Consider the following 23179-nt stretch of genomic DNA (forward strand, 5'->3'; position numbering starts at 1 on the left):
CTCAGGAACCTTGGCTGGCTGGCAGTGGATGTGCCAGATTGTGTATTATAAAATAGAGACTTGTGCCTCCATTGCCTTCCATCCAGCCGTGACCTATGCTGGGTGCTTCCGGGTGTAAAAAGGGAACTCTACTGGGCACTCCCTGGTGTGAGGGGTGCCCTCTGCTGGGCACTCATGCTCAGTGCTCCTGGTTGTAAAGGGGGCACTTTGTTAGTCGCTTCCAGGTGTAAAGGGGGGGGGGGCGCTCCTGGGTGTAAAGAGGGGACTCTGCTGGGCGCTCCTGAGTGTAAAGGGGGCACTAATGCCCAGTGCACCTGGCTGTAAAGGGGGCACTCTGCTAGTCGCTCCCAGGTGTAAAGGGGGGGGGGGCGCTCCTGGGTGTACAGAGGGGACTCTGCTGGGTGCTCCCTGGTGTGAGGGGTGCCCTTTGCTGGGCGCTCCTGAGTGTAAAGGGGACACTCATGCTCGGTGCCCCTGGATGTAAAGGGGGCACTCTGCTAGTCGCTCCCAGGTGTAAAGAGGGGGTGCTCCTGAGTGTAAAGGGGGCACTTTTCTAGTCGCTCCCAGATGTAAAGGGGGTACTCATGCTCGGTGCTTCTAGCTGTAAAAGGGGGCACTCTGCTAGTCGTTCCCAGGTGTAAAGGGGGGGGCGCTCCTGGGAGTAAAGAGGGGACTCTGCTGGGCGCTCCCTGGTGTGAGGGGTGCCCTCTGCTGAGCGTTCCTAAGTGTAAAGGGGGCACTCATGCTCGGTGCTTCTGGCTGTAAAGGGGGCACTCTGCTAGTTGCTCCCAGGTGTAAAGGGTGCTCCTGTGTGTAAAGATGGGACTCTGCTGGGTGCTCCCTGGTGTGAGGGGTGCCCTTTTCTGGGCACTCCTGAGTGTTAAGGGGGCACTCATGCTCGGTGCTCCTGGCTGTAAAGGGGGCACTCTGCTATTCGCTCCCAGATGTAAAGGGGGGGGGCGCTCCTGGGCGTAAATAGGGGACTCTGCTGGGCACTCCCTGGTGTGAGGGGTGCCCTCTGCTGGGCGCTCCTGGCTTTATTGAGGGCACTCTGCTAGTCGCTCCCAGATGTAAAGGGGGGGGGGGGGGCACTCCTGGGTGTAAAGAGGAGACTCTGCTGGGAGCTCCTGGATGTAAAGATGTGCACTTTGCTGGGCGCTCTCAGGTGTACGGGCTGCTTTGGTGCATGCTTCCGGGCGTAAGGGGGGGGGGAATCTACTGAGTGTTCCCGGGTGTAAAGGGGGGGGGGGGAGTCTCTAATGGAGTCTTTGATAGACATTCCTGGATGTATAGAGGGGACCTATTCACTTATTTACATTTTTAAATGTTTATTTTGGGCGCACAGATATTTGTGAAATATATGATGTGGCCCTGGTACTGAAAAGTTTGGAGACCCCTGTATGATGATAATGGGTGCAGTGTTATCCACGTCTACTAGATAGTAAATGGTATGGTGGGGGAGCTTAGACTAGTATCTTCTATGGTGCACTACAAACAAATGTAACATTCTACATCGAATTTACGGTCTTCTACTGTTGTAAGATGTCTGCTAAATGTCAATCGTTGTTATTCTGCACATTGCTACAATGATGGGCTAACTCCCAGAATGATTAAAAAAAAGCAAAAATAGTAAAGTGGGCCTTTTTATTCTCTTCAGTTTTAAGGTAGAATATCTGATTATTTTAATAATAAGGGCAAAAAGGCAAAGCATCCCAAAAGGAAACTCCTATGTAACTACAGGTTACCAGAGTCATAGCTTACACAACATTGGGGACTCCCCATATCAGAGCTGTAATAGCCCAGCATTGTCATATGGGTGAGAAACCAGACATTACTGTGAATTTCCCTCAGCTCCTGGCACTGAACAGAATGAGAGGGGTGCAAAAATTATGTATATGAGAAGTTCTGGGGAATTAAGCAAACTTGTTGCTTTGCCTTGAATGGCCAAAGCTCAGGGGTTTTTTTTTAAGGCAGTGGTCTCCAAACTTAGGCCCCAGTGATAGAGACTATTCTTTCCATTAATACCAATGATGGGGCACTATTCCTTCCACTGACACCAATAATGGGACACTATTCCTCTCACTGACACCAATGATGGGGCACTATTCCTCCCACTGGCACCAATGATGGGGCACTATTCCTCCCACTGATACCAATGATGGGGCACTATTCCTCCCACTGACACCAATGATGGGGCACTATTCCTCCCACTGACACCAATGATGGGGCACTATTCCTCCCACTGGCACCAATGATGGGGCACTATTCCTCCCACTAATACCAATGATGGGGCACTATTGCTCCCACTGGCACCAATGATGGGGCACTATTCCTCTCACTAATACCAATGATGGGGCACTATTCCTCCCACTGATACCAATGATGGAGCACTATTCCTCCCACTGATACCAATGATGGGGCACTATTCCTCCCACTGATACCAATGATGGGGCACTATTCCTCCCACTGGCACCAATAATGGGTCACTATTCCTCCCACTGATACCAATGATGGGGCACTATTCCTCCCACTGATACCATTGATGGGGTACTATTCCTCCCACTGATACCAATGATGGGGCACTATTCCTTCCACTGACACCAATGATGGGACACTATTCCTCCCACTGACACCAATGATGGGGCACTATTCCTCCCACTGATACCAATGATGGGGCACTATTCCTCACACTGATACCAATGATGGGGCACTATTCCTTCCACTGTCACCAATGATGGGACACTATTCCTCTCACTGACACCAATGATGGGGCACTATTCCTCCCACTGACACCAATGATGGGGCACTATTCCTCCCACTGACACCAATGATGGGGTACTATTCCTCATACTGATACCAAGAATGGGACACTATTCTTCCCCTGTCACCAAGATAGAAATTATTCTTCTTACTAGTACCAATGATGAGTCATGACTCCTCCTCCTACTGCCCACAGGTGTTATGTAATTTTTTTTTTTTACTCCCCCGCTGACCACAAAGTTTGAGGCATTTTCTACTCCCACTGGCCACAAAGCGGCCCTCCTAAAGTCTGAAGGACAGCAAACTGGCCCTTTGCTTAGAAAGTTTGCATGATAAAATGAATATGTGTACAGCCCAGTGCCAAGTTTAATATATATACAGTGGGGATCGAAAGTTTGGGCACCCCAGCTAAAAATTTGTATTAATGTGCATAAAGAAGCCAAGGAAAGATGGAAAAATCTCCAAAAGGCATCAAATTACAGATTAGACATTCTTATAATATGTCAACAAAAGTTAGATTTTATTTCCATCATTTACACTTTCAAAATAACAGAAAACAAAAAAATGGCGTCTGCAAAAGTTTGGGCACCCTGCAGAATTTATAGCATGCACTGCCCCCTTTGCCAAGCTGAGACCTGCCAGTGTCATGAATTGTTCTCAATCATCGTCTGGGAAGACCAGGTGATGTCAATCTCAAAGGTTTTAAATTCCCAGACTCATCTGACCTTGCCCCAACAATCAGCACCATGGGTTCTTCTAAGCAGTTGTCTAGAAAACTGAAACTGAAAATAGTTGACGCTCACAAAGCTGGAGAAGGCTATAAGAAGATAGCAAAGCGTTTTCAGATGTCAGTATCCTCTGTTCGGAATGTAATTAAGAAATGGCAGTCATCAGGAACAGTGGAAGTTAAAGCAACATCTGGAAGACCAAGAAAAATATCAGACAGAACAGCCCGCAGGATTGTGAGAAAAACAATTCAAAACCCACGTTTGACTGCACGATCTCTCCAGAAAGATCTGGCAGACACTGGAGTTGTGGTACACTATTCCACTATAAAGAGATACTTGTACAAATATGGTCTTCATGGAAGAGTCATCAGAAGAAAACCTCTTCTACGTCCTCACCACAAAAATCATCGTTTGAACTTTGCAAATGAACATATAGACAAGCCTGATGCATTTTGGAAACAAGTTCTGTGGACCGATGAGGTTAAAATTGAACTTTTTGGCCGGAATGAGCAAAGGTACATTTGGAGAAGAAGGGGCACAGAATTTAATGAAAAGAACCTCTGTCCAACTGTTAAATAAATCTAACTTTTGTTGACAAATTATAAGAATGTCTAATCTGTAATTTGATGCCTTTTGGAGATTTTTCCATCTTTCCTTGGCTTCTTTATGCACATTAATACAGTTTTTTAGCTGGGGTGCCCAAACTTTCGATCCCCACTGTATGCTGCTGTATATTACATTTATATTTTTAGTTTGGTTACCCTGTAATACCTGATGGACACAGCTCTAATTTTACTTATTTTTTCTAGGTATGCCGTAGGAATTGCTTACAAGTCCGCACCAAAGAATGAATGGATTGGAAAGAACACTTCATCCTGGGTATTCACCCGATGTAATAACAATTTTCTCGTTAGGCACAACAACAAGGAAGTTCTGTTGGACGTCCATCCCCAGCTGAAACGGTTGGGTGTCCTTCTAGACTATGACAATAACACCTTTTCCTTCTACGATCCTGCTAACTCCCTTCACTTGCACACTTATGAAATCCCATTCATACTGCCCGTATGTCCTACTTTTACCATATGGAACAAGTCTCTATTGATCCTCTCAGGGCTTCCTGCTCCGGATTTCATGGACACGTTTCTTCCTCAACAAGAGTGTATCTGCAGACCTCAAGAATCACCATACGTATCTGGACTCAAACCGTGCCAGTGAACACTACTGCTGTCCTCTGTATTATATACTTTTATTAGGGAATAGGACATATTATTGCCTGCTTTAAAAGGTCAGTCAAAGAAAAAAAGAAACTCGAAGAACCTTCCCAGTTCCTGACCTGGTTTCTGTACATAACGCCGGATTTGACGTTCAGGAAGATCAATAGCTTAGCTAGCTTTATTCAATTAATAGCTTTTTTAAATACATTTTTTCTTCAATTTATGTTCTGCTGTTGTAAAATACATATTTTTCATTTGTTTGAAAGACTATGTAAGCCTTTCCCTATATCTAATGGGGGTATTGTACATTTGTTTAGGAAGAAGACATACGTTACTTTATATACACTATAGGGAGGAAAGTTTTCGGGACAACGGACCATCACACTTGTTGGACATTGCATTTCAAAGCTAAGGGCACGAATATGCAGTTGCCCTTCTGTAATGGCTTTGACAGCCTCCACTCTTCTAAAAAGCCTTTCCACAAGAATACATATTTTTCATTTGTTTGAAAGACTATGTAGGCCTTTCCCTATATCTAAGGGGGGTATTGTACACTTGTTTAGAAAGAAGACATACGTTACTTTATATACACTATAGGGAGGAAAGTTTTCGGGACAACTGACCATCACACTTGTTGGACATTGCATTTCAAAGCTAAGGGCACGAATACACAGTTGCCCCTATGTAATGGCTTTGGCAGCCTCCACTCTTCTAAAGAATACATATTTTTCATTTGTTTGAAAGACTATGTAAGCCTTTCCCTATATCTAAGGAGGGTATTGTACACTTGTTTAGAAAGAAGACATACGTTACTTTATATACACTATAGGGAGGAAAGTTTTCGGGACAACTGACCATCACACTTGTTGGACATTGCATTTCAAAGCCAAGGGCACGAATGCGCAGTTGCCCCTCTGTAATGACTTTGGCAGCCTCCACTCTTCTAAAAAGCCTTTCCACAAGATTTTGGAGTTTTCTTATTCTGCCAGAAGAGCATTTGTGAGGTCAGGTACTGATGTTGGATGAGAAGACCTAACTCACAGTTGGGGTTTCTGTTTATCCCAAAGGCATTCTGTAGGGTTATGGTCAGGGCAGGGCACTGGAGTTCCTCACCACCAAACTGGTCATACTGGGGTTTATTTACTAAAGCTGGAGAGTCCAAAATCAGACTCCCTTCTGCATAGAAACCAATCAGCTTCTATCCTCAGCTTGTTCAATGAAGCTTTGGTAATGAAACCTGGAAGCTGATTGGTTTCTATGCAGAAGGGAGTCTGATTTTGGACTCTCCAGCTTTAGTAAATAAACCCCACTATGTCTTTATGAAGTTGGCTGTGTGCACAGGGGTACAGTCATGCTTAAATAAAAAAAGTCCCTCACCCAATGGCATGCCTTTGTACACAGTCATGCTGGAAATGAAAAGAGCCTTCACCAAACTATTACGACCAGGCTGTAGGCACACAATTACCTAAAAAGTCTTTGTATGCTGTAGCATTACCAATACTGGAAACACCTGGACCCAACCAGTTGGAGAGTTTTCGACATACTTTTGGCCATATAGTCGGTGTGACGGTCAGGAGTTCTTAAACCTTTGGCAATATAATGCATCTTTTCAGGTCAGAAAGTGGTAAGTGGGAATTATTTTAGTGCCCCATATCATGTCAGTGACCTTTTGTTACAATTGTATTGGGAGAAGCACATGGTTAAATACATTGGGAGGTACAGTGGAGATTAGAAAGGGCTGGAATTTCGCAACACAAAATAACCCACTTGCTCAAGGCACATCATCGGAAGATTGACTGTAAATTATTCCTTTCCGCCTCCACATAATGGCTTGTACAAAAAAAAAGATGCTAACAAGCTAGACGTCACGAAACTAGAGTAAGGAAATGCTGCATTCTTTATTCATCAAGACGTAATGTATTTTAAAGAACCTCTGCCGCTGCAGAAAACACTTGAGTATTGAGCTATTTAGCTTGACAAACTACTGCTAACTAAGGCGTCAGGAAGCACTCACTTTTTACATTTGTAAGTTGTTAGAAACGTAGCTGCTGAAGATTCAGGGAAAATGATGTCTAGTATGTAAGGGACCCTTTCTGTTCAGTCAGGTTGCGCAGTGCCAATCACAACTCTGCAAAGTGTCAGATGTGCAGATCACTACCAAGTCCCTGTTAGGGCACGTGGCCCTAAAAATGTCATTAAGATTTCTCACCTGTGCTAGTATTCAACAGATTTTGCAGAGTGAGGGTACTTTTTTCCGGAAAGATGTGTGTTGTCCATAAAGTATGAGTTTCGCGTAAAAGTTTGGATGGCATTAATAAAGATTAGGATGCCTGTCAGGGTTTGTTTTTTTTGCTGCCTGTGACCTAATTTGACAGATTCGCCCTATTTGTCATGGTGGGCATTAAGCTGCATTCGCGAGATGGTATCGAACGCTTTAAGATCAGCGGTAAAATAGCTCATGGCGTTTTTACATTTTTGCCATTCGCGCAAAATGCTGATAAAATACCACATGGGCTATTTCTTGAGGTTATTTTCTTAGCCGTGAAAACTAGAGGTATTGTAACGCCGGCACCCGACAGCATCCAGGAGACAGTGGCTGTTGCTTCCCTAACAACCATAACTTATCTGCTGTAAGTGGGGATTCCCTGTTGACAGCAAAATGTAAAACAAAGGAAGAGCCAGCATTCCAAAATTAAAGCAAAAAACCATATGATTTCCCCCAATCCATACCAGGACCTTCAGGGCTGGTATGGATTTTGAGGAAGACCCAACTCTAGAAATAAAAATAAAATTAGTGTGAGGTTCCCCCCAGGAGACAATGGCCGTTGCATCCCTAACAACTATAACTCATGTGCTGTAAGTGGGGATTCCCTGTTGACAGCAACCCCCCTGAAGATTGCTGTGATATACCGACCTCCTGGATCCATATCCCGCTTCCTGGATGACTTTTCCTCCTGGCTACCCTTCTTCCTCTCCTCTGAGCTACCCACCATCATCCTTGGGGATTTCAACATCCCTGTCAACCTCGACAACCCGGACACATCCCATCTCCTCCACTTAACCTCCTCCTTTGCACTTGCACAGTGCATACAATCCACCACCCACTCCAACGGTAATATCCTTGATCTCGTCTTCTCCAACCGCTGCGCTCCCCACACCCTCACTAACACCCCCTTCCCTCTCTCTGACCACAACCTGATTACCTTCTCTATCTCCTCGTCCTCCAACGCCTACCCCTCCAAATGTCACACTACTACCAGCCGTAACCTCCGCAACCTTAACCCTGCCCCCCTCCACTCTGCATCTGATCAGCTCCACGACAGCATCCTCCCCCTGTCCTGCCCCGACTTGACTATGACTGCCTACAACAACGCGCTGTCAACAGCCCTTGACTCAATGGCGCCTTTAACCACACGCAACATCAGACCCCGACCGCTCCAGCCCTGGCAGACTGATCACACCAAAACCCTCAAACGACACAGTCGTGCCCTGGAGCGACTATGGCGCAAAACCAAATCCCAACAAGCCTTCACCCGCTACAAATCTGCCTTCCACACCTACACCTCTTTCCTCCACACAGCCAAACAAGCCTACTTCCTGACCCTCATCAAGGCCCTCTCCTCCAATCCTCGCCGACTCTTCTCCACCTTCAACTCTCTACTCTCGCCACCCCCACCTCCACCCAGCACCTCACTCACTGCCCTTGAGATTGCCAATCACTTCAAAAACAAGATTGACACAATTCGCAAGGACATTGCCGCAACTCACACGCCTTCTCAACCCGTCCCCTCTCACACAGCTACCCCCTCATCCCCCCTCTCCCTCTACATAACCCGCAGGGACTTCGTCGCTGCTCAAACTCCCTCCAACCCCATTCCCCCTCAACTATCCCCTCATCACCCCTCTCCCACGGCCCCAAAACTGCTCTGACCTCCACTTTCACCCCACCCTACATTCCTCATACTGAAGCCCCCCCAACACTCTGCACCTTTGACCTTACTACCATCGAGGAAGTCTCCAAGATCCTCTCTGATGCCCGCCTCACCACCTGCCCCCTTGACCCTATCCCCTCAGAACTCCTACGACCTCCCTCCCCCTCCATCCTACACTCCCTCACCCACATCTTTAAACTCTCCCTCTCCTCCGGCACTTTCCCCTCGCCTCTGAAACATGCACACATCACCCCCATACTTAAAAAGCCCTCCCTGGACCCCAATGACCCGAACAAACTCAGACCCATCTCCCTGCTCCCATTTACATTCAAACTCCTCGAGCGCCTAGTCTACACCCGCCTATGCTCTCACCTCAACGACAACCACCTCCTCGATTCCCTACAGTCCAGCTTCCGTCCCCTACACTCCACCGAAACCGCCTTACTCAAACTCTCCAACGACCTGCTAACCGCCAAAGCTAATGGCCACTATTCAGTGCTCCTACTCCTTGACCTCTCTGCGGCCTTCGACACAGTCGACCACCCCCTCCTCCTCAAAAAACTACACTCCCTCGGCCTCAGAGATTCTGCTCTCTCCTGGCTCTCATCCTACCTGTCACAACACTCTTTCAGCGTTACCTATAATGCTACCACCTCCCCCTCTATCCCCCTCTCTGTTGGGGTCCCTCAAGGCTCTGTCCTCGGGCCCCTTCTCTTCTCCATCTACACCTCCTCCCTTGGCCAACTCATACACTCTCACGGCTTCAACTACCACCTCTATGCCGACGACACACAAATCTATCTCTCAACCCCCCACCTCACCCCCTCGGTCTCCGCCCGAATCACACACCTACTGAGTGACATATCAGACTGGATGTCGCTCCACTTCCTTAAACTGAACCTCTCCAAAACCGAGTTCCTTGTCTTCCCCCCAGCCCGGACACCACCCTCCATTGACTTCTCCGTCACATCCAACAACGCCACCATCAAACCCGCCCCGCAGGCCAGAGTACTTGGTGTCATTCTGGACTCCAACCTATCCTTCCAGCCCCAAGTCCAATCTTTAACAAACTCGTGCAGACTCCACCTCCGCAACATCGCCAAAATCCGCACGTTCCTAACCCCAGAAACCACTAAACAGCTCATCCACTCCCTCATCATATCACGACTCGACTACTGCAACTCCCTCCTCACTGGCCTGCCTTGCCGCTGGCTATCCCCGCTTCAGTCCATCCTGAATACGGCTGCCAGACTCATTTACCTTTCCAACCGCTCCATCTCTGCCACCCCCCTTTGCCAATCCCTCTACTTGCTTCCGATTGCCCAATGGATCAAATTCAAAATCCTAACACTGACGTACAAAGCTGTCCACCATACTGCCCCGTACTACATCACTGACCTAATATCCAAGTACCGCCCAGCACGCACACTCCGCTCCTCACAAGACCTCCTTCTCTCTAGTTCCCTGGTCTCCTCCTCCCATGCCCGCCTCCAGGACTTCTCCAGGGTGTCACTCATCCTCTGGAACTCCCTGCCCCAACCCATCAGATTATCACCTACTCTCCTCTCCTTTAGGCACATCCTGAAAACCCATCTCTTCAGGGAAGCCTACCCCACCCCCTGCTAACCTGCCGACCTCCTCCACTCTTCCTACCACTCCATCCCCCACAGCTATCTCCTCCTGTACCACCATCCCCTCCCTCCTAGATTGTAAGCTGCAGGGCCCTCGATCCCCTCATGTTTTGCATTGTATTGGTATTGTTCTGTCACATGTTCTGTCCCCCTTTGTAATGTACAGTGCTGAGCGAACTATTGGCACTTTATAAATACTGTATAATAATAATAATAATAATAATAATAATAATAATAATGTAAAACAAAAGAAGAGCCAGAATTCAAAAATTAAAAAAAAAAAAAAAAAACATATGCCTTCCCCCAGTCCATACCAGGACCTTCAGGGCTGGTATGGATTTTGAGGAAGACCCAACTCTAGAAATGAAAATAAAATTTGTGTGAGGTCCCCCCCCCCCAAAATCTATACCAGACCCAAAGGGCCATTGGGGGGAGAAGCCCGCACTGTGTTTTTTTTTGTTGTTTTTTGGGGGGGTTTTTAATGCCCGCTCTTCTTTTTCTTGTTTACATTCTTTTTTCAACTGGGAATCCCTGCCGACAGCAGATGAGTCATTGCTGTTAAGGATGCGGCGGCCGCCAGCTATGCACTGGTTGTTAAGAACGCAGCAGACGCCGGCTCCTTGACAACCAGCTGAAATTTCATACATTCCTTAAATGTTGCATGCCTGGACCACTACTTATTTAATGCATGCATTTTTTTAATTTCTTTTAGTGAAATTACTTTAACACTGTTTTATCTGCATACATATTTACTGAGCGTTTTTGTTTTTTTGAGGTAAAAGAGATATATGGTTTGTCTCAACCCTCTAACTGCTATTTTTTCTGGACAGCTTAGTCTGTTGAAAAAATAGCAGGATCCACGAGAGGCTGCGCTCTGCTGGATGGTGTCAGACTCTCCCTGCCAGTACTGATCATGGCTTCGGTGGTGCCCAGTGGATGTCATTCTGTGAGCTGTGCCGGTGAGTGCTGGAACAACTCTCCCCCCCATTCATCACTATGCCATCACTGGCTCCAGTTGAGATGGGGGGGGGGGGGGGTTGAGCACCAAATTTTACTCTTGCCTAGGGCAGCACGAAGCCAAAATACACCACTGTCAGAGTTGAGCAAATAAGAAAGCTGCACCATGTTTCCTATTTGGATTGTTAGATAAACTATATGTACAAACATTTGTGGACATCTGACCACCATATGTCAATGAGCTTGTTGGACATCCCTGTCACGATATGAGGTCAGGTTCAGAGACCAGTTGCTACAGCAGTTGTAAGGCTTACCTGAAACCAGCAGCATTGGTACACCAGCGGCCCACCCTGGGAATGACGCAGGCTCACCTGAGGTGCGGGGTCTAAGCATCCACCCGTCTTCCCCAGAGCTCCTAATGGTGGAGATGGATTTGGCTGCGTGTGAATGCCAGGTCGCAGATCTCAGGATCACCCCACCAGGGAATGAGTAGGCTGGAAACCAAAAGCGGATCAAACAGTTCAGGGATCAAACAGAAGCGGAGTCAGTCACAAGCCAAGGGTCGGTCACCAATGGTAGTAGATAGGATGAGGCAGAATCGTAGTCAGTAGCAAGCCAAAGGTCGGTAACGTAGATGAAGACAGCAGCAGGAACGGAAAGCGGGATATTGGCTGGTAAGGCACAATAATCTGGCAAGGAGGAAGTGCATGGACATGGCTTTTATAAGGAAGTTCATAGGAGGAGCAAGGAGTTCAAGGTTCAAGAGAAATCAAGGCACAAGGCAGGATTATCCAAGAATTGTCAAGGGAACTGTCCAGCATTCCAGATAGCTCAGTGAGAAGAGACATTGCCTCCCACTGCAGAAGGACCAGGCTCGATCCCAGGCTCTGGCGCACCCATTCCAAAACTATGGTTGCTAATATGACTTTAGCCCCCCTTTGAAGCTTATAACAGCCCCATTCTTCTTGGAAGACTTTTTACAAGACTTTGAGTCTGTCTGGGAAATTTTTATCTTTTCAGCCAAAAGAACATTTGTGAAGTCAGGTATTGATGTTGGATGAAAAATATGGCTTTCAGTTTTCATTCCAATTCATCCTGAAGGTGTTCAGGTGGGTTGAGGTCAGAGCTTTGTGCAGGACACTTAAGTTCCTCCACAATAGACTGGTCAAACCATGTTTTTAGGGAGCTATGAGATCAGGTACTGATGTTGAATGAGAAGACCTAACTCACAGCTGGTGTTACCATTTATCCCAAAGGGTTGAGTAGAGCATAGGCACTGGAGTTCCTCAATGCCAAACTTGTCAAACAATGTCTTTATGGAATTGGCTGTGTGAATAGGGGCGTAGTCATGCTGCAACAGAAAAGGTCCTTCACCAAACTGTTGGAAGAGCACAATTTTCTGAAATGGCTTTGTATGCTGTAGTATTAATCTGGCCATTCATCTGGAAACTCCATTATTGGGAGGATTGTCTACTCTAAGTACTTTTTAGCCATACAGTGGGTGTGATGGTCAAGCGTCCAAAGGATTTTTGCCATATTAGGGAATTTAAAAATTGCCCAACAATGTAGGAACTAATCAATAATTTAATTTATTATGTAGAATTTATGTCAAGACCTAGTTGGTTGCTCTTGGCTTTTACTTTGCTTTCTTCACTTTTCATATCTCACAGCCTTTGTATGGAAGAATAAAATACCTACACAAAGCTTTAACTCGTTCTTTGTGTTTAAAAATATTGTATGGTAATGTCATGGCGTTTCCGAAGATGGGGAAAAGCCAAATAAATTTTACTCTTCCAAGAGGAATCACTGATTAACTTATTTAACTGAAAAATATTTTTGTTGGTAAGTCTCTACTATTTTCATACTATTGAAGTTACAGTTATGTTGTGATTATAATCCACCGATTCATTCTTCTATACCAATATTAATATATATATGTATAATATGAAATTGTTGTATAATATATTTATTCAGAAAGCTATATAAAATGTGAAATATAATTTTTGCCCTTATCAATGTACAAGGGGAGGGGGGCTCTTTTTAATGGAAAAAGAAAGAGATGATGGTCATTTCTATAAATAAAATTTGTTCAAAGCTACATTTGTGTGTAAGCCATTGATGATGTAAGAAGGTTGCTTTCATCTATATTTAGACACTGTAATGTTTTTTTTCCCACGTTTCGACCTGCACACTCTCCTTAACCACCTTACATTACCCGACAAATAAAGAAGAGCTCAGTTTGAACATACAGAAGGTTTTTACCCCCCTCATTTCCCACTTTATACCCCCAACCCACTCCATTTACCCACCAGTAGAACATACGTGATACTTTTGGGAATGGAGGAGCATTTGACCAAATCCAGGTACTTGATGATTGGCCAAGAAGGGACATAACTGTGAATCATGGAGTCCCGTAGCAAAATCTTGATGTAGTAAATGCTTCTTACTGCACAGGGGTGGATCTGTGACTAGGTACGATCCTGAGGTCTGACTTGAATCCTTCTACTGGAAACCTAATAGTTTAATTTTCCTTACCAGCCCTCCTACTAGGGACCCCCCCACGCCAGACTCTATAGCAGCCACTTGTTACGCTACTGGGCCCAGCGATGTCACATGAGGGCTGGTCTGGTGTCCTCAGATGTGTGTAAGCTTGTCTAGAGTAGGAATGAGCTTGGGTTTGGGCCAAACCATGAAGAAAATGGTCAGTGCGGATCCAAAAGCATCTGGGGCATTCCTCGCACCCTAGCTGCACGTACACAAAGGGGTGAGGATTGTTTGGAACATCACTGACCTTACATGGTAGGAATCCTTTGACTGCAGCCAATTGGGCCAGCAATGAGAGCCAAACATGTTTGGACTGAATACAAGCTCAGCCCTAGTCTAGAGGGATTTAAAGCTTACACATGGCTCCCTTTCCTTGTCCCCAACTCCCTATTGGAGCCCCTCTCCCCAGCACTTATGAGGTTCTCAGCCGTGTGTATAGCAACTTTAGAGGGAGTCAAAGCTTACATAGGGCTTCCTTTACTTGCTCCAAATACAACAGTTGTTTTTAACTAAAATAGGATCGTGCAGCGCTAAAAAAGATATAAATACGGTGTCCAAAAAGACAATCAAAGCAACTGATATATATCCAAATTAGAGGAAATAAATAATCAAATAAAATTATAAAAAGTTCCAATAAGGTGACTTTAGTGAATCTTGGTCCGGCAAAAACGGGTTACTAAGCGTGCGAGGGATGCGAAGGCACATTTTGGGCTATGGCTATTGTTTTACCACTGGGCTCAGTGACGTCATAATAGTGCAGGTGTGGTGTCCTCAACCATGAGTGCAAGCACTTCTATAGGGAGTAAAAGTTGACACAAGGCTTCTTTCTGTGCTCCCAACAGATCGGCTTTTCTTAACAGCCCTCTAATTGGGCACCACTCCTACATTGGGCCCAGCAGCAGCTGTGTGCGCTTCCATGACTCTTGTTACGCCACTGAGCTTAAAGATGTCACGTGGAGCAGGTATGGTGTCCTCAGATGTGTCTGTAAGCTCACCTAGAGAGGCTCAAAGCTTACACAGGACGTTTGATCTCAACAAGACTAGCTCTTTTTAAAAGCCTTCCTAATAGGGCCCCCTCCTACCCTAGAAATCTTAGTAGCCACCTGGGCCACTACTGCTATTGTTATGCCACTGGGCTCAGCGATGTCACAGTAGGGCAGATATGGTGTCCTCAAACTTGCCTAGAGCAACGCAAAGCATACACAGGGCTTATTTTCCTTGCTCCCAACAGATCGACTCTTCTTAACAGCCTCCCTTATAGGGTTCCATCCTAACCCAGTCCCCAATTGCTATGGCTATTTTCATGCCACTAGGCCCACTAATTTCACAAAGGGGCAAGAAGGGTGTCCTTGGCTGTGTGTGTGTAAGCTCGCCTAGATGGAGTCAAAGCTTACACAGGGCTTCTTTTCCTTGTTCCCAACAGATCAGCTCTTCTTAACAGCCTTCCTTATTGAACCCACCCTTTTAACTCAGGCCCAACTCCTTGTGGGCTTGTGACTTGAGGGCTGCTATGACTATGGTTATGCCACTGGGCCCAGTAATGTCACATGGGGGCCAGTATAATATCCTCAACTGTGTGTTTACACAAGGCTTCCTTACCTTTCTCCCAACAGATCGGCTCCTCTTAGCAGCCTGCCTAATTGAGACCCACCTTCTACCCTAGGCCCCAGAGCAGCCACGTGGACTGCTATGGGCATTGTTATGCAACGGGGCCCAGCATGGAGGCAAGTATGGTGTCCTCTGATGTGTGTGTAGGACTCAAAAGCTTACACAAGCCTTCTTTTGCTTGCTCTCAACAGACCGGCCCTTCTTAAAAGCCTCCCTAATGGGCCCCCCCTCCTACCCTTGGAACCACAGTAGCCATATGGGCTGCTATGGCTATTTTTATGCCACTGGGTCCAGCCATGGCACATATCCTCAGATGTATGCATCAGCTCGCCTAGAGGGACTCAAGCTTACACAGGGCTTCCTTTCCTTGCACCTAACACACCTGCTCTTCTTAAAGAATTATATAATGGGCCTCCCTTCCTACCCTAGGAACCATAGCAGCTACGTGGGTGGCTATGGTTTTGTCATTAGGTCCAGCCATGGTACATGGGGTAAGGTATGGTGTCCTCAGTTGGGTGTGTAAACTCACCTAGGGGGCTCAAAGCTTACAATGGCCTTCCTTTTCTTGCTCTAAACAGACCAGCTCTACTTAACAGCCTCCATAATTGAGCCCCCCTCCTACCAGAGAAAACATAGCATCCACATGGGCTGCTATGACTATTGTTATGCCTAGGGGCCCAGCAATGTCACACAGGGGCAGGTATGGTGTCCTCAGCTGGGTGTGTAAATGCTCAAAGCTTACACAGGGCCTCCTTTTCTTGCTTCCAACAGACCAGCTATTCTTAACAGCCTCCCTAATGGGACTTCCTACCCTAGAAACCATAGCAGCCACATAGTTACATAGTTAGTCCAGCTGAAAAAAGACAAAAGTCCATCCAGTTCAACCATAAAAGAAAAAAAATTATAATCCTACACCCACAGTTGATCCAGAGGAAGGCAAAAAAACCAGCAAACATGATCCAATTTGCTCCTGCAGGGAAAAAAATTCCTTCCTGATCCCCCGAGAGGCAATTGGATATTCCCTGGATCAACTTTACCGATAAATGTTATATCCAGTTATATTCTGTGTATCCAAGAAACAATCCAGGACTTTTTTAAAGCAATCCACTGAGCTCTTACTGTGAAGAAACCTTTCTGTGTTTGGAGATTAAATTTCTTTTCCTCCAGACGTAAAGAGTGCCCCCTTGTCCTCTGTGATGACCTCAGGGGGAATAACTCTACACCGAGTTCACTATATGAACCACTAATGTATTTATACAAGGAGATCATATCCCCCCTTATGTATTATACATGGAGATCATATCCCCTTATGTATTATACATGGAGATCATATCCCCCCTTATGTATTATACATGGAGATCATATCCCCCTTATGTATTATACATGGAGATCATATCCCTCTTATGTATTATACATGGAGATCATATCCCCCTTATGTATTATACATGGAGATCATATCCCCCCTTATGTATTATACATGGAGATCATATCCCCCCTTATGTATTATACATGGTGATCATATCCCTCTTATGTATTATACATGGAGATCATATCCCCCTTATGTATTATACATGGAGATCATATCCCCCTTATGTATTATACATGGAGATCATATCCCCCTTATGTATTATACATGGAGATCATATCCCCCCTTATGTATTATACATGGAGATCATATCCCCCCCTTATGTATTATACATGGAGATCATATCCCCCCTTATGTATTATACATGGAGATCATATCCCCCCCTTATGTATTATACATGGTGATCATATCCCCCCTTATGTATTATACATGGAGATCCTATCCCCCCTTATGTATTATACATGGAGATCCTATCCCCCCTTATGTATTATACATGGAGATCATATCCCCCCTTATGTATTATACATGGAGATCCTATCCCCTCTTATGTATTATACATGGTGATCATATCCCCCCTTAATCTCCTCTTCTCAGTAGAGTATACATTTAGTTCCTCTAATCTTCCCTCATAGCTGATCTCCTCCATGCCTCTTATCAGTTTGGTTTCCCTTCTGCACTTTCTCCAGTTCCCCAATAAGCTGCTATGGGTATTGGTATGTGAGGGGGGGGGGGCACGTATGGTGTCCCTAGAGGGACTCAAAGCTTACACTTGCTTCCAACACACACTGGCTCTTCCAACCGTGCACATGTGCCGCAACTCCATTTATTCCTACGGGACAGTCGTACTCCTGGTGGCCTCCAAAGATTCGGAGTACAGCCTTCCCATAGGAATAAATGGGACCACGGTCGGAAGAGCAGTCCAGAGGCTTTCTTTCAGAAGACTGAGTTGCACAGTGAACAACGCTCAAACAGGGAGGACGGGAAGTCATTGATGGCCGGGTTGCCTTTGGTGGGGGGGGGGGGGGGGGAGAAAATAATTTCGACAACTTCACCAAAGGAAAACTTGTCCTTTAGGCAGCCGTCCCTGTGTACATTCAAACAGGTTCCATTTAAATATTACATTGTTACGGCCTCGGTAGTGCTGAGATCATCCTGTAAACCAGTGTTTCTCAACTCCAGTCCTCATGGACCCCCAACAGGTCATGTTTTCAGGATTTCCCTCAGATGAAACAGCTGTGGTAATTACTAAGGCAGTGAAACTGATCAAATCACCTGTGCAAAATAATGGAAATCCTGAAAACATGACCTGTTGGGGGTCCATGAGGACTGGAGTTGAGAAACACTGCTGTAAACCAACCGTAGTAGAGCGTAGATTCTAAATGTACGCGGAATGTTCTGTCAATGTGCCTCTCATTATCACGAAACATTATTCTGGTAATGGTGCCTTATCATTACCATGCAGACAATCAGTTTACTGCAGAATAAAGGCTCAGAATTAAGTAGTGCAGACAGCGGGTCCCAGAGGAGCCAAGAATAGAGCCAGAACAATATGAGATTTTAACATCTCTCTACTCTGTGCTCACAGAACCGAGAAATAGGATCCACGTGCCGCACGGACCGACTTAGCACAGAATTCTTATCAACCTCCAGCAAATTAATGGCACGATGTTACATAAACTACTTTTTTTTACCTATCAGCCGAAAAATATGTTTGGCGCCATGTGTGATGTCTGATCTGCCGTCATGACATGTCCTTTAATGAATGTAACAGAACACGAAGGGGGTCCTTGATTACAAAATTCGCCGTTCCCATTTCTTAAGTCTTTGAAATTGTTTTCTAAACGATCATTTACTCCATCTAGTGGCCGGAATGCGGTATTTTTCTGAACTACCGCAATCAGAAAAGTAATACCAGGTTGTGGCCACTAGATGGAGCTGATTATATGGGATAATCCTATTATAAACAATACAGTGATCATTCGTGGTGCCTGTGAGAATGAGACAATATTTTATACATCCACCCCTTCGTGTTTTCTTATTCCTTGAATCACAGCTGCTGGGTTAAAGCAGATGTAAAACCTAAGGCTAGGTTCCTTTCTTGGCATTTTGGCTATGCATGATTTAAAAAACATGCGTTTTCTTGCATTTTCTTGGTGGCCAATACAAAAAAGGCTGAAATGACTTGCTAAACTGATCACATTGTTTAGGCTTTCCCTGTGAACTACAGAACCCCCCTTACGTTAGAGAGATAAGGAGGAGGAGGTGTTCTGTAGTTCTAATATGCTTCCTGTCCTAGGCAAAAGCTTTTCGCAAATGCCTTTCTCCTGGTAGGAGAAAAGCAGCAATAAAAGCATGCCTAAAGCCACGTTTAGACACATACTGGCACGTCAAGCATTTTGGGCATTCATTTCATTGGCTAGAATAGTAATTTCATCTGGCCACTGAAATGACTTAGCACAGAATTCTTATCAACCGCCAGCAAATGAATTGCACGATGTTACATAAACTACTTTTTTTACCTATCAGCCGAAAAATATGTTTGGCGCCATGTGTGATGTCTGATCTGCCGTCATGACATGTCCTTTAATGAATGTAACAGCACACTAAGGGGGTCCTTGATTACAAAATTCGCCGTTCCCATTTCTTAAGTCTTTGAAATTGTTTTCTAAACGATCATTTACTCCATCTAGTGGCCGAAATGCGGTATTTTCCTGAAATACCGCAATCAGAAAAGTAATACCAGGTTTGGCCACTAGATGGAGCTGATTATATGGGATAATCCTATTAGAAACAATACAGTGATCATCCCTGGTGCCTGTGAGAATGAGACAATATTTTATACATTCACCCCTTCATGTTTTCTGATTCCTTGAATCACAACTGCTGGGTTAAAGCAGATGTAAAACCTAAGGCTGGGTTCCCTCCTTGGCATTTTGGCTATGCATGATTTAAAAAAACAATCTGTGAAACACATGCGTTTTCGTGCATTTTGGCCAATAAAAAAAAGGCTGAAATAACTTGCTAAACTTTTCACATTGTTTAGACTTTCCCTGTGAACTACAGTCTCCCCCTTATGTTAGAGAGATAAGGAGGAGGAGGTGTTCTGTAGTTCTAATATGCTTCCTGTCCTAGGCAAAAGCTTTTCTCAAATGCCTTTCTCCTGGTAGGAGAAAAGCAGCAATAAAAGCATGCCTAAAGCCACGTTTAGACACGTACTGGCACGTCAAGCATTTTGGGCATTCATTTCATTGGCTAGAATAGTAATTTCATCTGGCCACTGAAATGAACACTCAAGCGCTAAACGCCTCTAGCGTTTGGGCGCGTTTACATGCGTTTAGGCGCATTAGGCATTTTGTTTCTGTCCTCCTCTCCTGAACATGATTTTGCATTCAAACGTATGCCCCTAAATGCTCCTGACTCCAAACTCCTGTAAATGCCTACATGGACACAACGGCTAACATAGAGAGGCATTAAGGCTACATTCACACTTATGTGACTTGTCATCAGGGGCGGACTGACAACTCATGGGGCCCCTGGGCAATAGGGGATCATGGGGCCCCTGTGTCCTTGCCCAAACTCAAAAAAGCCTATGAAAAGGGTACCGGGGCATCTCATGGGGCCCCCTACTGACCCCGGGCCCTCGGGCAGTGCCCGAGTTTCCAAATGGTCAGTCCGCCCCTGCTTGTCATGCAACTTTGGACACAAATTCACATGACAAGTTGCAGCCCATGTATTTCAATGGAAGCTGTTCAAATCCAGGCGCTTGTAACCTCTTCCCGTCCGCCCATAGTCTATAGAAGGAGGTTGGGAAGATTTGCCAATGCGGGCTAACGTACCTATACGTCAGCCCGCATCGGCGGCTCCTGTGTTGGAGCCCAGCGATCCTAGTGTCACTCGGACACAGCGAATCACGTTACCTACGTGTCCAGGTGATTGCTGTGTCCAGTCACAGGAATCACATAGTAGACACTGGAAAGTGAAACTGCAGATCACTTCTCTGTGCTCTCATTGTGAGAGAAGAGAGAACCGATGCTGCAGTCTGTGAGTGTACAGCAGTCTGTCACAGTGCATGTCCACTCAGAGACTACAGTGCCAGCCAGCCCAGTGTCCCTGATCACTGCCCCAGTGTAGGGACAATAAACAATGCAGCCCTACTGTTGCCTGTCCCAGAGCTCACAAAAACTCTGCCATACTCCATACCAGCACCCTGATCACCGCCATATGCCATACCAGCACCTTCATCACCTCCATACCCCATACCAGCACCCTGATCACCTCCATACTCCATACCAGCACCCTGATCACCTCCATACTCCATACCAGCACCCTGATCACCGGCATATTCCATACCAGCACCCTGATCACCGCCATATGCCATACCAGCATCCTGATTACTGCCATATCCCATACCAGCATCCTGATCACCGACATATGCCACACCAGCACCCTGATCACCACCATATGCCATACCAGCGTCCTGATCACTGCCATATCCCATACCAGCATCCTGATCACCGACATATGCCATACCAGCACCCTGATCACCACCATACCTCATACCAGCACCCTGATCACCACCATATGCCATACCAGCATCCTGATCACCGCCATACCCCATACCAGCACCCTGATCACCACCATATGCCATACCAGCACCCTGATCACTGACATTTGCCATACCAGCATCCTGATCACCGCCATACCCCATACCAGCATCCTGATCACCGCCATACCCCATACCAGCATCCTGATCACCGACATATGCCATACCAGCATCCTGATAACCGCCATATCCCATTACAGCACCCTGATCATTGTCAAATTCCATACCAGCGTCCTGATCACCGCCATCTCTCCCATACCAGCACCCTGATCACCGCCATATCCCATACCAGCATTCTGATCACCGTCATACCCCATACTAGCATCCTGATCACCACCATACCTCATACCAGCACCCTGATCACTACCATACCCCATACCAGCATTCTGATCACCGTCATACCCCATACCAGCATTCTGATCACTACCATACCACATACCAGCATCCTGATCACCGCCATACTCCATACCAACGTCCTGATCATCGCCATACCCCATACCAACGTCCTGATCACCACCATATCCCATACCAGCACCCTGATCACTGCCATACCAGCATCCTGATCACCGTCATACCCCATACCAGCATCCTGATCACCGTCATACCTCATACCAGCATCCTGACCACCGCCATACCCCATACCAGCATCATGATCACCGCTATACCCCATACCAGCATCCTGACCACCACCATACCTCATACCAGCATCCTGATCACCGCCATACCCCATACCAGCATCCTGACCACCGCCATACCTCATACCAGCACCCTGATCACTGCCATACCAGCAGCCTGATCACCACCATATCCCATACCAGCATCCTGATCACCGCCATACATCATACCAGCAGCCGGCATTTTAGGGTCTCGACTGATCATATATCATATGATATATTTATCCCATAGTTTGTAGACTCTCTAGCTTTCACACAGAATAAATATTATACACTGCTTTGTTTTTTTGACCAAAGAAATGTAGCAGAATACATGTTGGCCTAAATTTTTGAAGAAAAAATATTTATTTGCAAGTATTTTCATATTTGTTTTCATTTATATAGCAAAAAATAAACAAACCCAGTGGTGATCAATTAACCACCCAAATAAATCTCTATCTGTCTCAAAAAAAGGATACAAATTTCCTATGGGTACAGTGTTGCATGACTGCGCAAATGTCATTTAAAGTGTGATAGTGCTAAAAGCTGAAAATTGGCCTTGACTGGAAGGGGGTGAAAGTGTCCGGACTTGACTTGATTAACCTCCCTAGCAGTCTGATTATGTCCATATTTCTGTGCTCAAAACGGTACATTTTTTTGCATGGAAATATGTCGTTTTTTATTGTAGGTCTGTAATTTAGGAATAACTCACTGAAATCTGCCCGAACAAGAGTCTAGTAAACATCCCGGGGATGATAAAACGTGAAACATGAAATAATTAATTATAATTTAATAAATAATCATAAAAAATAATAATATAATAATAATAAATTTAATTCAATAATATAATCAAACCAAAAAGACTGAAATTTGAAATAGAGCGCCAAGTTCGCACATCGCTGAGCAAAGTCGCAGAATCGTTTTCAGTGTCTGATGAGGAATTTCCCCCACGAATCATTATCACTCAATTCTGCAAGTGGGTCTGATTTACTATCGCTGTTCTCTAGCCGGTTTAAAACCGCGTCTGACCTAAAGGGACACTTTTTGGACGCCATGGACGTTTCTCAGTTTCCAGGCAGAAAGAACAGTAAAAATGCAGGCAGGGCGCCGGACAAAGCACTCGGGACAAAATGTATGTGAAATGGTTTGATACAGGAATGTTATACTATGTGATTTTAGTGTA

At 45.6% G+C, this 23179-nt stretch overlaps 1 protein-coding gene across 1 annotated transcript in view; it reads left to right on the forward strand.

Annotated features, from left to right (window-relative positions):
* The window catches only part of LOC149429098 (E3 ubiquitin-protein ligase MID2-like), a 64426-nt gene extending 51106 nt beyond the window's left edge, over positions 1-13320 (forward strand). The window contains exon 4 of the mRNA XM_089666735.1: positions 4298-13320. Coding sequence (XP_089522861.1) covers positions 4298-4703 — 406 coding nt within the window. The 3' untranslated portion in view covers positions 4704-13320. The remainder of the gene's footprint in view (positions 1-4297) is intronic.
* The last annotated feature ends 9859 nt before the right edge of the window (positions 13321-23179 follow it).

Source organism: Staurois parvus, unplaced genomic scaffold (genome assembly GCF_062004578.1).
Source record: "Staurois parvus isolate SC_StPar_1 unplaced genomic scaffold, SC_StPar_1.0 ptg002806l, whole genome shotgun sequence".
NCBI lineage: Eukaryota > Metazoa > Chordata > Amphibia > Anura > Ranidae > Staurois > Staurois parvus.